Source organism: Oryx dammah, unplaced genomic scaffold (assembly GCF_014754425.2).
Source record: "Oryx dammah isolate SB20612 unplaced genomic scaffold, SCBI_Odam_1.1 HiC_scaffold_2, whole genome shotgun sequence".
NCBI classification, from domain to species: Eukaryota; Metazoa; Chordata; class Mammalia; order Artiodactyla; family Bovidae; genus Oryx; species Oryx dammah.
Genome location: NW_024070186.1, coordinates 193,032,732 through 193,049,147, shown reverse-complemented (window position 1 = coordinate 193,049,147; position 16,416 = coordinate 193,032,732). Strand labels below are relative to the sequence as shown.

General features: G+C 46.6%; 1 protein-coding gene across 1 annotated transcript in view; it reads right to left on the bottom strand.

The window, feature by feature from the left end:
• Window positions 1-12,913, bottom strand: part of LOC120879578 (NXPE family member 3-like) — a 14,383-nt gene extending 1,470 nt beyond the window's left edge. Inside the window, exons 1-5 of the mRNA XM_040262602.1 lie at window positions 12,678-12,913; window positions 9,786-9,900; window positions 3,298-4,022; window positions 934-1,007; window positions 616-828 (exon numbers count right to left, since the gene is read on the bottom strand). Coding sequence (XP_040118536.1) covers window positions 616-828; window positions 934-1,007; window positions 3,298-4,022; window positions 9,786-9,900; window positions 12,678-12,682 — 1,132 coding nt within the window. The 5' untranslated portion in view covers window positions 12,683-12,913. The remainder of the gene's footprint in view (window positions 1-615; window positions 829-933; window positions 1,008-3,297; window positions 4,023-9,785; window positions 9,901-12,677) is intronic.
• Window positions 12,914-16,416: the final 3,503 nt, after the last annotated feature.

Here is a 16,416-nt window from a genome sequence, read left to right as displayed (position 1 = left end):
ACCCTGCCCCATCCTCTTGGATGGAATGCTAACGAGAGCCCCCACTTCCCAGGACATAAACCTTCTCCTCCCAAGCTCTAGGGCTGCCCCCACCTCAAGTTTTCAGGGTTGCCAAGGATCTCCCTATTATCCATCCAAACTCCTATTCAGTTTGCTTTTAATTCTCTGGCGTTTAATTCCCTATGCTGGTTGCCTTTCTCCTGAAACCTTCCTTTCTTGCCTCCTGTCACACTACGTCATCCCACTTTTTCCCTCCCTTTCAGGTCAGAACACACAGCTGAGTGAACACACTGGGTCTCCGGACCCTCTGGCCTGGCCCGAGCCTAGTCACCACTGGGAAAGTGCATAAACTGGGCAACCAGAATCTCTAGCCTGAGGCCAGTCTTTAGGATGAATCCAAGTGGGAGTGCTCGGTCAGAAAGCAGTAAGGGACAAGACACCGCAAAGAAAGGATACGGTTCCCAAAGAAAAGTCAATGGCACAAAATGCGCCAGGGGGCCGGGGAGCCCAAGAGCTAGGACTGGGTCCTCAGACTTGGTAGCCAGGAAGTCCCTGGCAGCATTCTAGCTCAGGGACAGCAGACCAGTGCTGCCCTGCCCCCTCGTGGCTGCTCACCAGGCACGGTGTCTCGCAGGTACTCCCACCACTGCCGGACCGTGGAGTCCCCCATCATGTGGACGACGCGGCCAGCCAGGCAGCGCAGGATGCTGTCGGCGGTGGAGAAGGAGCGGCTGGAGCAGGACAGTGAGTGCCACACGTTTTGGTGGTAGAATCCAGAGGGCCTCGGGGCTGGGATCCCAGGGTGGCAGGGTTGCGCAGGGGACAGGACTGTAAGCCATTGTTCAGGAGTGAGACAATCAGTGAGAACACAGCAGGCTAAGGCCGCGGCCCTGAATCAGTGCTGCCCTTCCCGCCAGCCCCGGGGCCACTCACCCAGACTTCTGTTGTTCTCCTGGGCCACCCAGATTGGAGGAATGCCCTGAGGGAGGGTCTTGTTCGTCACATTCCTGAAGAGAAACCAGTGGGCAGAGGGGAGTGTGTGATGAGAAGGAATCTTGGACTGAGGTGAAGGAGGGGTCCTTGGAGGAAAGGAAGTTTTCAAGGGTGAAGGTCATCTGTCCAGTGTCAGGGCTCCTGGGACACAGCGCGTTAGGGGCCTGGGGAGGGACTGGAAGCTGGAGGTCAGACATCCAGTTTCTTTGAATTTCAGGACCTCAGAGACTGCATCCGTGCAGAAAGCAGAATTATTTTAAAATGTACCCTGGGGACTTCCCTGGTGGTCGGTGGCTAACACTCCATGCTGCTCCCAGTGCAGAGGGCTCAGGTTCGATCCCCAGACATGCTGCAACTGATGATCCCATATGCTGCAACTAAGACCCAGCGCAGCCAAATACATAAATACTTTTAAAAGGTTGTTGTAAAGAAAACACCTGACCTTGGGGTTGCAAATCCATCCACTACACACTCATGCGTGTGTGGTTGTCCACTGAATGCCTATCTTCGATGGGCCCAGTGTTGGCTCCTGAGGGACAGGGCCCCGCTGCCCTGCTCTCCTGTCCAGGACCCCCAGGACCCTGGACAGTGTCTGGTACAGAGGCGGTTTCAGGGGTGCCGCTCAAAAGCAGCAAATGCCTGAGAGTAGGTTCTCAGAGCCAACAGGGCCTGCTGCGCTGTCTCTGATCTAAGCACACAGCATACAGTAACTTATTAGAACCTCACCATAACTCGAGAGGGGAGGAACTAAAGTTATCCCCCTCTACCAGTGAGACTGGAGGTGCAGACAGGTTAAGTAGCTTGCCAGAGATCCCACAAATAGAAGCTGGAGTATAGTAACAGGTGGAGCAGGAATTTGAACCCAGGCAGTCTCACTCCAGAGATGGCTGGTCTTTACCTCAAAAGACATCCTGAGATGGCTCCTGTATTGAATCTTAGACTTATTTCCCACTGATCAATGCAAAAAAGGATGTGTGGTTATTTTCTTCTGACCAAAGGGAGTACAAAATTTGGTCTGGAACGAACCAGGTTTCCTGGTGTGGAATCCTAAATGTTGTGGTTGGTGGTGGTTTAGTCGCTAAGTTGTGTCTGACTCTTGTGACCCCACGGACTGTAGCCCACCAGGCTCGTTTGTCCATGGGATTTTCTAGGCAAGAATACTGGAGTGGATTGCCATTTCCTTCTCCAGGGGATCTTCCCAATCCAGGAGTCGAACCCAAGTCTCCTGCATTGCAGGCAGATTCTTTAGCAACTGAGCTATGAGGGAAGTCCCTAAGTGCTGTGGGAAGTCACTAATCAATGCAGAGAGCCTCTGGTGATGGGTGTCTGGTGGAGCTGGCACCTCGGGGGTCGCCAGCTCAGCTGCTTCAGTGCTTCAAGCCCACCCGCCTCTCCCGTCCTCATAGAGCCAGTGGGAACCTCCACGCTCCCTGGGCCTCAGAGCTGCACCTCCTCCCACTTGCCCACCTCCGCCCCTCCCACAGCTCCTTCTCCCCACTGCGCCTCCAGAGTGGGTGTCCCTTCCCATCTGCCCCACCCCCAACCATCCTCCGGGACCCAGTTTTTGCCTCTTTCCCCTACTGCCTCTCCCAGAGACCAGATGCCCAGCTGCTCCTATCTCTAAAAATGCTTCCTTCCTCTCTGGAGTCTGTCTAGCCCAGTCCCAGCCTCGGATCCTGGGGGCAGAAGCCAGTCCAGTTTCACTGTCTCCTCCACGTCACTCCCAGGCTTGCTGGTCCCAGTCGTCCCCTGGGACTGAGGACGATTCGCAGCTTTGATTTCGCTTGGTTTCTAGGCTGCAACCTCTGCTCCACTCTTATTCAGCGGGCTCACATCCATCCCCCCTGCTCCCTGACCACACCTGCTGGTAATTTTCAATGGACACCTCTCCCTGCAGGCCATCAGCATGGCAGAGGGATCAGGACACTGGTCTGTGGCAGGAGATCTGCAGGTCTCCCTCAAGCTTCAGCTCACCTGTCACTTGCTCGGACCATCCTACACCAGGTGGGGCGCCCTGTTCCGTATCCCTAGACCCCTTAGCCCTCAGTGCGTGCTGAAGTTAAGCACTCACTCCAGTGCATGTTTTAAAAGGTCCTGTGTTCTCTCACTGAAAACTAGAGGGCAGGGATGCCAACCATTACATGAAAGTTTTCAGCACTTAGCATCAGACCTGGGATATAGTAGGTTCTCGGAAATATGTTCAATAGAAGTGAGTAGAGGAATGGTAAGGGTACGGACTCAGGCAGAATGACCACAGGGGCTGGATGCAGGGGTCAGACACCCGGACGACACTGGGCCTCCTACCGTGCCAGCAGGGCCTCCTCATGTGGTGTGGTCACGTTCCAGTAGCGTCCACTTGAATGTCCTACCAGTGAGTCACAGGGCAGGGTCGGAGGTCGAGCACAGAACCAGAGCTCACCTGAATCTTCATCCCTGTAGTGACAGGTGCCCTCTTCCTCCCCAATTAACAGGGGGTTAACATTGCAAGTCACAGTTTCTTCATATCCCGTGGGCCCCCGGAAATAGCCCGTGAAATCAACCGTGGCCCATTGGTCTCTCCAGATCCCCCGCAGCACCCCGACTGCCTCGCTGGAGTGGATCAGCCGCACTTGCACCTGGGCCTGCCCAGCCCAGAGCAGGGGGAGTGTCAGCAGGTACGTGCCGTTCTCCAGGTCCGTGACATCTCCGGGGACACCTGCCTTCAGGTCAGGACCCAGCAGCTGTGCCCGAAACAGATCCCCACCGTGGGCCTTGGGCCTGCCCTGGTGGTCTCTGGCGATGAGGATGGCCTCCAGGTAGCCTCCCAGGGTGTAACTGGTCTGAGCAGGACTCCTCAGGTGGTAGGTGGAAGTCTGGGGGCTGGTGGAAGCCAGAAGGTCCCCCCCATCTCCTGGAGTCAGAGGCCAGTGCAGAAGATGGGTCAGGCCTGAGAACCGCTGGGGAAGAGAGCCAGAAGACTTGTGGGCAGGGCGGGGCCCTGGCGGCAGAGGGACAGCGCGGTCAGGCCAGGAAACCCCGATGTAGAAGATCTGTGGGCAGAGAAAGAGGAGCCCATCAGTGGTTTGTGTCTCTTCTCCTTCTGGGAAGAAGTTCTCAGTTCACCAGACTTAGTGCCCGGTGGTCTCAGGCAGAAATCCCACCTGCCCTGCTTCATGCTGCTCTGACCCGAAGCTGGTGTCTGAGCCACTATCACACACATCTGCAGACACCACCTCATGTTTATTTTGTATTTTTTAATAATTTTTATTGAAGTCTAGTTGATTTACAATGTTATATTAGTTTCAGATGTACAGCATGGTGATTCTATATATTTATAGATTATACTCCATTTAAAGTTATTATAGGGACTTCCCTGGTGGTCCAGTGACTAAAGACTGCACTCCCGATGCAGGGGGCCGGGGTTCAATCCCTGGTCAGGGAACTAGATCCCACATGCTGCAACTAGGAGCTCACATGCCTGTGATGAAAAGCCCCTGCATGCTGCAACAAAGATTCAAGACGCTGCTTTTAGGGGGAGATTAGGGTTTGTTAAAAAAGAATGCAAAGGAAAAGATGACATGTAAAGGCTGTGATGAAGGAGAGGAAAATGGACTAATCTTAAAAGTGTGTTAGAATATTAGAAACTTATTTGAAGCTTTTTGAAATGATTAGGGAACAGTAGAGAGGAAGATAACACCAGAGATAAACCCTCCTCTACAAAGAAAGATGTGACACAGAGAAATAACACATGTTACTCCAACACTGGAAAATTCAAAAGCAGAAGAAAAGCGTATGTGTTAGTTAGGAATTGCTTTTGGCTCGTAGTAACAGACACTATAGGACTTCAGTGGTGTGAGCAAAGAAGGGCTTACTTTTCTCACGATGAGTGTCTGGTTCCGTTTCTTAAGGGAGTCAGGGCAAGGTCTCTGTGATTCTCTTGGCATTTCTCTCATGGTCCCAAGAAGACTGCTGGAGCACCAGCCATCATATTTACTTTTGGAGCAGCAGGAAGAGGAAAAGCAGAGCACCAAAATAGCTTTCAAAATCCCACCCAACAACTTCTGTTTGTAAATCATTGGCCCCCTTGTGCCTGCGATGGAGTCTAGATGTAGGGCCCTCCCCCTTTTCCCTGCTGGTAAGGAAGAATGGGAGCATATCTCTAAATGCTAGAATGAGGCAAAAGCTGTGAAGCTACAAGATGGAATTTAGAGATCTGCTGAAAGTGAAATCAGTGGGGGCTGAGAGAGAAGCTACAGCCAGGAGGCATGTTTCACATGACAAAGCAATGCTCTGTCACGTGAACCATGGAAGAGAAGAAGAGGCCACAGCCTTTGAACCGGGAAGGTACGGTAATATATTTGTCTCTGTTGAGCTATTTGCAGAACCCACACCTTATGCAGCAATTGAATGTCTGGACCATGGAAGTTGATGGGGAACAGGAAATCAAAATATTTTAAACAGACATGACAGTAGGGGACGACGGGCCCCTCAAGTGATCTGATGATGAGGGTTTTGTTAATGCACATCTCCACAGTTTTCAAAAAGAAAGGAATGTCCCACACCCCATTCTCTTGTGAAGGAGGCAGCACACAGATGTGGGTTTCGTCTACGACCGTACACTCAGGAAACAATCACTCTTGGTGGGAGAAACTTCCCAATGGCATTTATTCATTTATTTGATTGCGCTGGGTCTTTGTTGCTGCACTCAGGCTTTCTCTAGTCATGGCGAACAGGGGCTACTCTTTACTGCGGAGCACAGGCGTCTGGTCGCCGTGGTTTCTCTTGTTGCAGAGCACAGGCGTCTCGTCGCGGTGGTTTCTCTTGCTGCGGAGCACGGGCTCTGGGTGCACAGGCTCTGGGAGCACGGGCTCTGGTACACAGGCTTCATCAGTTGCAGCACGCGGGCTTCAGTAGTTGCGACTTGGGGACTCTACAACGCGGGCTCAGGAGTTGTGGCTCACTGGCTTTAGCTGCCCGCAGCATGTAGGATCTCTCTGACCAGGGATCAAACCTGTGTCCTCTGTACTGACAGGCGGATTCTTACCCACTGCACCCCCAGGGAAGTCCTCCCAGTGAAATTTAGGTTCATAGGTTGTACGTGTTGGACAACCAGTGCAGGCCAACTGGTGATCGGATGAGGCTGAACCTGAGAAGCTTTTCTCTTCTTTGCTCCTCACCTGGCTTCAGCTCCCTCTGAAGTTCAGCTTCCCTCTTTGGCAAAACCAGAGACTGGGTTGTGATAAGTACTAGGCTCTGGGAACATTGTTTTCTGAGCTAACTGCTCAGAGGGATGGGAATTAGCTATCATTCTCTGACTTTGCGAAGTGTGGGCCTGGTGCAGTGATGATTGCAGAGTCCTGCCGACTCTGCAACTCGTTTTTGTCCTTCTCTCTCTTGCTCCATTTTTGAACCCTCAGGGCTGGTGTACGTGAGACCGTGATTCTAAGTTTGTCTCTTGTGTGGATCCAGGCTCTCCTGCAGGCAGATTTCCTGGGGTCTAGACTTGGGGGAGCTGTTTATGTCAGACACTCTTGTTGCCTAGCCAAGACCTCATTTCGGGTCGGAGCAGAATATAGCCACAGGTGACACATTATTATCCTGTAATATATTATTATTGGTCTCAGTCAGTCATGGCATCCACATCCCACACTTTCCCAATCTTCTTAGGAGTTTCTGAGTTCCAATAAGGCATAAGGAGGGGTCTGATGAGAAATACCAGGGCCAGCTTTCACTCACCTAATAAAAAAGACAAATGAAGCTGGAACTATTTTATTTCCACCTGGGATGTGGATTCAGTGTGTAGTAATGCAGCAATCTTCTCAAGAGAAGAAGGGAAAGGCCATTTCAAACCTGGTTTCTCCTCCACTGCCCACATGCTTCTGGTGCTGGGTGTCAGGAAACATACGTGTTGTGATGGGAACTCTGGCTGTCTCTTCAGCTCATGATGCTGAGTTGGCACTGTGTGGCATAGGAGAGTTCCTGGAAGCTGTTGTATACTGAGATGTTTAGCTGTAACTGAACTATATACAGGAATGACTGAAAACCATGTTAGGTCAAAACTAAATATTCCTCAACTCAAATTCCCCTTATCAGGCTCTAAAAAAAAAAAATGCCTGTGACCACTCCAACATCATCTGACATGGAGGAAGTTGTGATAGAAAGATACATAACCTTAACAGAACAAGGTTAAAATATTTAACTGTTGTAAATTTTACAAAAACACATCAGAAGAGGTCTTTGCAAGGGAAGGACTGTGAACCATGAGCCTCTTGGCAAATATGCCTCAGGTTGTAATCACAGCAATGCCAACTCTGCCCCCAGCTGACTGCGATGTGATATACTATAATTTACAAGACAACGTCTCAATTTCAGAGATGTTCAAATGTGAATTGATTTTAGAATTGATCAATGAAATGTGATGTTCATCTTAGAACTGATCAAATATGGAATTTGCAAGATATATTATAACCTATTTTCAGGACTCCGAAAATAGGAAGGATGGTCACAAGTCAACATGAAAAAATAGTTCAATAGAAAAATATGCACAGTGTATGAATAGACAACTTACAGAAACAGAACTATAAAGATAAAATAAGCATCAGGAAAAAATGCTCAACTATGTTATATGATCTAGGAATAGTTTAGCTGCAAATTAAAGAAAACCCCACACACAGTGACTTAAGAATGATGGTCTTATTTTTCTCACATGACAAGATATCTGAAATAGAACATCAAGGGTTAAGCATATTTATTAATTCTAGGAGTCTTTTGGTGGGTTTCTTGGGGTTTTCTATGTAGAAAATAATATCTTCCATGAATAGAAAGTTTTATTACTTCCTTCCCAACCTGTATACTTTTCCCCCTTGCCTTGTTGCACTGGCTAAGACTTCTAGTTTCAGCAGTACATGAACCGTGAACTTCCAGATGTTCAAGCTGGTTTTAGGAAAGGCAGAGGAACCAGAGATCAAATTGCCAACATCCATTGGATCATCAAAAAAGATCATCAAAGAGGGTTCCAGAAAAACATCTATTTCTGCTTTATTGACTATGCCAAAGCCTTTGACTGTGTGGATCACAATAAACTGTGGAAAATTCTGAAAGAGATGGGAATACCAGACCACCTGACCTGCCTCTTAAGAAACCTATATGCAGGTCAGGAAGCAACAGTTAGAACTGGACATGGAACAACAGACTGGTTTCAAATAGGAAAAGGAGTACCTCAAGGCTGTATATTGTCACCCTGCTTATTTAACTTATATGCACAGTACATCATGAGAAACGCTGGGCTGGAGGAAGCACAAACTGGAATCAAGATTGCCGGGAGAAATATCAATAATCTCAGATATGCAGATGACACCACCCTTATGGCAGAAAGTGAAGAGGAACTAAAAAGCCTCTTGATGAAAGTGAAAGAGGAAAGTGAAAAAGTTGGCTTAAAGCTCAATATTCAGAAAACTAAGATCATGGCATCTAGTCCCATCACTTCATGGGAAATAGATGGGGAAACAGTGGAAACAATGTCAGACTTTATTTTTCTAGACTCCAAAATCACTGCAGATGGTGACTGCAGCCATGAAATTAAAAGACACTTACTCCTTGGAAGGAAAGTTTTGACCAACCTAGATAGCATATTCAAAAGCAGAGACATTACTTTGCCAACAAAGGTCTGTCTAGTCAAGGCTATGGTTTTTCCAGTGGTCATGTATGGATGTGAGAGTTGGACTGTGAAGAAAGCTGAGCGCCGAAGAATTGATGCTTTTGAATTGTGGTGTTGGAGAAGACTCTTGAGAGTCCCTTGGACTGCAAGGAGATCCAACCAGTCCATCCTAAAGGATATCAGCCCTGGGATTTCTTTGGAAGGAATGATGCTAAAGCTGAAACTCCAGTACTTTGGCCACCTCATGAGAAGAGCTGACTCATTGGAAAAGACTCTGATGCTGGGAGGGATTGGGGGCAGGAGGAGAAGGGGGTGACAGAGGATGAGATCGCTGGATGGCATCACCGACTTGACGGATGTGAGTCTGAGTGAACTCCAGGAGTTGGTGATGGACAGGGAGGCCTGGCGTGCTGCGATTCATGGGGTCAGAAAGAGTCGGACACAACTGAGCAACTGAACTGAACTGAACTGAACTGAAGACTTCTAGTACAACATTGAAGGGAAGTTTTGAGAGCAGGCATCCTTGCTGTGTTCCTGATCTTTGGGGAAAGCTTTCAGTCTTTCACTATTAAGAATGATTAAGTAGTTTCCTTCTATTATCTTAAGTATATTCCCTTCTATTTATAGTTTGCTAAGATTTTAAATCATGAATAGAGGTTGAGATTCATCAAATGCTTTTTCTGCATCTACTGAGATGATCATTTGTTTTTAATATGGTGGAATATACTTACAATCCCTGTTGATGTTTGAATGTTGCATCAGCCCTGTACACCTAGGATAAACCACTTGATAATGATGTATTCTCTCTGGAAGATTTTTTAACTACAAATTCAATTCCCACAATAGATACAGGACTATTCATGAAGTATATTTCTTTTCGAGTCATTTCTAATTGCTTTTTGTCTTTCAAGAAATTTGTTAACTGCATCAAAGATTTATAATTTGTTGGCTTAAATTTGTTCATAGTATCTCATTATTATCTTAACATCTGTAAGGTATGTATTGATGACACCTCTTGCATTCCTGATATTGATAATTTGTGTTTTTATTCTGTTTTCCTGATTAGTTTGTCTAGGGGACAGCCTTCTCCTTCTTGATGAAAGCAACTGGTTCAGGTTCTGTGGATGATAGGACAGGTGGAAAGAACTATACTTACACAAACTGCAATGGCTGATGCCACAGCCACAATCCTGGGCCACTTGAACTGTCTGATGAATAGGTTTGTGGAAGCTTGGAGTTGTTTATTAGACATCTGATATGTGACCAAGACCCTAGGTAGATAAAAGTGTAAAAGTAAAAGGAGTGAGGTCATAAGCATGATGCATTGTGAGTCTCCTAACATTTCCCCACCAAAGAACAATAGTTCCCTAACATCACCCATAGGGTTGAGAGGGCTTTTGCAGAAGTTTGGGTGTTCAGTGAAGAAGTTCCAGCACACACTTGGGGCAATTATGATCCAGAAAACACAGAGAAAGAGCCAGGTTTACCACACCCAACCTCTCAAACTAAAAAGTATACTTTCATGGAGGAATTGTTTTCTTCCTTCTTTGAGGCTGGATCCCAGAGAAGGGCAGAATTAAGTGGGAACAAAGACAAGCGTAACCCTATGTACTGCCTTGGTGGCTGGTGACATGTTTAAGTAGGGGAGGACCAAGTACTTGAGGAAGGAGCTGGAGAAGGACCTGAGAGCCTAAGAGCAAAGCTGAGGGAGAGTTCAGAGGGCTACTTACATGCAGCATATGGGGATGAGGGCCCTTTAAGACTATCTAGAACCAGATATATATATATATATATATCCATTGGAATCTTCTGCATTGATTTCTGCCTATCCTCTAATCCAAAGCATCAAAGAACTCTGGGCCAGAGGGTCACACGGCAATTGAGTAGTGTCACCAACGTCACTGTAACTATCCATATAATTGATTCCAACAGTGTCCCTGTGGGCGCTGAGTAAGCATATGATGCATGCGTGCGTGCCGTCTCTTCACTCGTGTCCGATTTTTTGCAACCCCACAGACTGTAGCCTGCCAGGCTCAGTCCATGGGATTCTCTAGGCAAGAATACTGGAGTGGGTTGCCATGCCCTCCTCCAGGGGATCTTCCCCATATGCCAGCACAATTAAAATTACAAGGTCCCATAAAAATGTAAAGCAAGAGCAACAGCAGTAATACAGTGGTAGCAGCAATACAAGGCATCTGGGCAGATTTTAGTGTCCACCCAAATGAGGATGGAACGCAGGGAGAAACGTACGAAAGAGATCCAGTCCCCCAACTGCTACTACAAACTCCACATAGGCGCCCGTTTGCCTTCTTGTCTTGAAACACAGGAATCTTAGCTCATAAGTTCTACCCACCTACTCACCTCCCTCACCTCCATTTAAGCACCTAGAAATTCTACCTCTGCTTCCTTGTACCTATAATGTTGGACAGACTTCCTTAAAGAAAGAAAGCCACCCACAGTGCTCTAACAAATCCGGTCTTCCTACACTGTCTGCTTCCAGAATTACAGCATCATGTTTATTCAACATCCTAACAAACCTAAGGCAAATACTAGTGAGAGAATTTAACCTGCGACAGAGCCAGTGGTCTCTTCTCCAGATTCATAAAGCAACTGCTCCCTATTATTTTTCCCCTTTCAGTCCCTCTTCGAGTAGGAAGCTTAGGTTCTCCTAAGCACGCACTTCTTGGGGAAGTAAGAACCCAGGAATCCAGACGATCCTCCTTTAGAAATTCCAGCCATCCTACCACTCAGTTAACCCTTTTCACCCCTAGGACTAGGTCGCAGGCCTCATTTTCACCCCAGCACAGCCCCAGGACCGAGGTAGGTACATTGAGCTAGAGAAGACTGCATGGTTATAAGTGATGGTCAAGGCAGAATCAATTTGATACCATAACGCAAACCACAAAGGGATACCAGCAAAGAAAGCCATCTCAGGGAAGCCTGTTCCGCTGATGGATGAAGTCACTGCCTTACGTAGACCTGAGCTCACTGTTGGAATTTTGGTGGCAGTCAGTGTGCATGGTTCCCCAGCCAGCGCTGTATTCAGGACCATCCAGACATTGCTGTACATCAGGCAGTGGTCAGTAGTAGCAAAGGGAACCGTAGTGTCTGGGTGCCCTACCACCACCCAATGTCACCTTCCTCTTCCTTGTGGCCTAGTTCATGTATAAGAATGAGCACACAGGGATATCATGGCATGGCCTACAGAACCAAGGGTCAGCTATGGGCCTGTTGGTACAGCCCCAAGTCAGGGATGATGCCTTGCCATCATTCCAGACTCTACCCAGTTGAACACTGGCTAGCGGCTTTGGCAGGCAGACACCCAGTATCCTATCCTATATGCATGCGTGTTATGTCGCTGACTCTCTGCAACCGCATGGACTGTAGCCCACCAGGCTCCTCTGTCCATGGGATTCTCCTGGCAAGAATAGTGGAGTGGGTTGCCATTTCCTCCTCCAGGGGATCTTCCCCACCCAGGGATCAAACCTTCGTCCCTTAAGTCTCCTGCCTTGGCAGGTAGGCTCTTGACTACTAGCACTACCTGGGAATCCCTAAATTCCCAGATATTCCAAATCTTCTAGAAACAAAAGATCCATCCTATCCCTCTCCCAACCACAAATCTACTTCCAGTTCTCCTCAGGTTTACCACTGTTAACTGTCATCTCTGAGGTCTCTTTCTCCAGTATCCTTCTCAAATTCTCAGCACTATTTTAAACTGTTGACCACTTTCTCCAACCAGAAGCCCTGCCCAGTTCTGGTTTTCATGAGCACCTGAGTCTCCTGTCTTCCTGACCACTCATCTGTGGATATGACCCCATGTCCTCTTTGTTAAGCCCTGTACATATCACTTTGTCAAAATCAGGCACCACATCTTGTGACCTTCATTGTACCCCACACAACACTAAGGACAGAAATTTGCCCGGATTGTGATTTCAATCCATACAGGTTGCACGACAGATAGACTGAGTGCCCTGTTCCCTAAACCTGATTCTGCCAGGAGTCTACTCCCCCAACTCACATTTCCTTTCTGAAACCTAAGCCCTCTTACCTCATCGCAGGATACCCCTCGACTCTTCTTGTTCTTTCTCTCCGTTCTCTGCAAAACCCCCAAAGTCTTGTTTCCTCTCTTCACAGTACCTCACAGGATAACATCTTGTTGATGCTGCGGCCACTGGCAAAGTACGGCATCGCCACACAGGTGGATGACTTGGCCAGTCAGGCCCCCAGAACGAGGTCAAATGTAGAGCAAGGGCAGCTGCAGTAGGAAAGAGAGGCCATGCTCCTTAGCAGAATAAACTCAGAGGCTGAGAAGACACAGTCAAAAAGGAGCGTGGGAATAAGGCTGCAGCAGGAGGAAGTTAATCACCATAGAACGCTGTGGTCCAAACCCCAGACAAAGAGGAATGACTTCCTCTTCCCACTCACCGGGGAGCCTTTTCTATTGATGTCTGAGGAACAAAGCAATGCCCTGGGAGAGGGCCATACATCTCTCCTTTCTACAAAGAAACTAGACTTGAAGTCCATACCTAAGCGGATGAGGGAAGTGCAGGGGAGGAGATATGGTGCTCTTGCTTGAAGACTGAGTGCTTTCCCCACCAATTTTCACTGTCTTCTATGTAGCACTCAGTACTAACAGGAGAGAGGTTGCTCAAGCTGGAAGCCGGCAGAAGGATTCCAGACGCCGTGGCTGCAGGAACAAGGATTCTAAACGCCGTGGCTGCAGGAAATGGGGGAGAGGTTGGGAGAAAAGAGACATTTTAAATTCCAAGGTTCACAGAGGAAAACATTATTTCGATTCTGTTTCCAAAAGATATTATGCAAATTATTTGATTAGACCAGATAAGAACGATTTACAAAGAAAAAGCTCAGAGAGCAGAGAGGGTAGTACACAGGCATACCTCATTTTATTGCACTTTGCAGATACTGTATTTATTACAAATTAAAGATTGGTGGAACCCTGTGTCAAGCAAGTCTGTTGGTGCCATTTTTCCAACAGCATTATATTTTGGTTTTATTTTTTAATACAATTTTTAAAGCTTATACTTCAGTTAACAGCCATTACAAAATACTGGCTATATTTCCCATGTTATATAATACATCCTTGTAGCCTATCTTACATCCAATAATTTATACCTCCCACTCCCCTATCTGCCTCTACAATGCTACCCCCACCCCCACCCCACCACCTCTGGTAACCACTGGTTTGTTCTCTACACCTGTGAGTCCAGTTCTTTTTTGTTATATTCACCAGTTTGTTGTATTTTTTAGATTTCATCATATAAATGATAGCATACAGTACTTATCTTTCTCTATCTGACTTATTTCAGTTAGTGTGAAGTGAGGTGAAGTGAAAGTCACTCAGTCATGTCTGACTCTTTGTGACCCATGGACTCCATGCAATTCTCCAGGCCAGAATACTGGAGTGGGTAGCCTTTCCCTTCTTCAGGGGATCTTCCCAACCCAGGGAGGGAACCCAGGTCTCCCAAATTGCAGGCAGATTCTTTACCAGCTGAGTACTTCGTGGAATGCCCTGCAAGTCCATCCATGCCACTGCAAATGGCAAAATTTTCATTATTCCTCATGGCCGAGTAGTATTCTATTGTGTATATATATATACACCGTATCTTCTTTATCCATTCATCTGTTGATGGACACTTAGGCTGGTTCCATATCTTGGTGATTGTAAATAATGCTGCTATGAACACAGGGGTTGTGTATATCTTTTCAAATTAGTGCCTTTTTTTCCAGATATATACCCAGAAGTAGAGTTGCTGGGTCATGGAGTAGTTCTATTTTTAGCTCTTGAGAGGCCTCCATACTGTTTTCCACAGTGGCTGCACCAGTTTACATCCCAGCAGTGTATGAGGGTTCCTTTTTCTCAACATCCTTGCCAACATTTGTTATTTGTGTTATTTTTGATGGTAGTCATCCTGACAGGTATGAGATGATATCTCATTGTGGTTTTTATTTTCATTTCCCTGATGATGAGCAATGTTGAGGATCTTTTCATACGCCTGTTAGCCATCTGCAGTTTCTCTTTGGAAAAGTGTCTATTCAGTTCTGTCCATTTTTGAATCGGGTTGTTTGTTTGGTGTTGAGTTGTACGATCAGTTTAGATATGTTGAATATTAATTTATTATTGGTCATATGATTTGCAAATATTTTCCCCCGTTCAGTAGGTTGTCTCTTCATTCATAAAAACTTAGACAAACACTCTTTGACATAAATCACAAGGGTTTTCTGGATCCATCTCCTAAAGTAAAGAAAATAAAACAAAAAATAAACAAATAGAATCTAATTGAGCTTGGAGAAAACAGTGAGGAAAAAAAACTTGAGGAGATAATGGCTGAGAATTTCCCAGAAATAAAGACACAGTGAGGGGCATGGATCTACTGTCTCAAATATCTCAACAAAGTCAAAACAGAAATTTTTGAAAAACCTATACCTAATCACATTTGATTGAAAATATAGGAAAATCAAATGAAAAAACAGAGAAGACAGAAAGAACCAATGCCAGGAAAGAAACAGAGGCTATGGCTACAGGCTCTGCAGACATCAAAATAAGGGAATATTGCAAACAGCTCCATGCACATAAATTTGACATCTGAGATCTATTTCTGCTTTGTTGACTATGCCAAAGCCTTTGACTGTGTGGATCACAATCAACTGTGGAAAATTCTGAAAGAGATGGGAATACCAGACCACCTGACCTGTCTCTTGAGAAATCTGTATGCAGGTCAGGAAGCAACAGTTAGAACTGGTCATGGAACAACAGACTGGTTTCAAATAGGAAAAGGAGTACATCAAGGCTGTATATTGTCATCCTGCTTATTTAATTTATATGCAGAGTACATCATAAGAAATGCTGGGCTGGATGAAGCACAAGCTGGAATCAAGATTGCTGGGAGAAATATCAATAACCTCAGATATGCAGATGACACCACCCTTATGGCAGAAAGTGAAGAAGAACTAAAGAGCCTCTTGACGAAAGTGAAAGAGGAGAGTGAAAAGGTTGGCTTAAAGCTCAACGTTCAGAAAACGAAGATCATGGCATCCGGTCCCATCACTTCATGGCAAATAGATGGGGAAACGGTGGAAACAGTGGCTGACTTTATTTTGGGGGGCTCCAAAATCACGGCAGATGGTGACTGCAGCCATGAAATTAAAAGACACTTACTCTTTGGAAGGAAAGTTATGACTAACCTAGACAGCACATTAAAAAGCAGAGACATTACTTTGCCAACAAAGGTCCATCTAGTCAAGGCTATGGTTTTTCCAGTAGTCATGTATGGATGTGAGAGTTGGATTATAAAGAAAGCTGAGCACTGAAGAATTGATGCTTTTGAACTGTGGTGTTGGAGAAGACTCTTGAGAGTCCCTTGGACTGCAAGGAGATCCAACCAGTCCATCCTAAAGAAACTCAGTCTTGAGTGTTCATTGGAATGACTGATGTTGAAGCTGAAACTCCAGTACTTTGGCCACCTGATGTGAAAAGCTGACTCTTTTGAAAAGACCCTGATGCTGGGAAAGATTGAGGGCAGGAGAAGGGGACGACTGAGGATTAGATGGTTGGATGGCATCACCAACTCAATGGACATGAGCTTGAGTAAATTCCAGGAGTTGATGATGGACACGGAGGCCTGGTGTGCTGCAGTCCATGGGGTCGCAAAGAGTCGGACACGACTGAGTGACTGAATGGCACTGAACTGATGAATAAACCAATTCATTAAAAAGCACCAACTAGGGGCGTCCCTGGTGGTCCGGTGGGTAAGAATCCACCTTCCAGT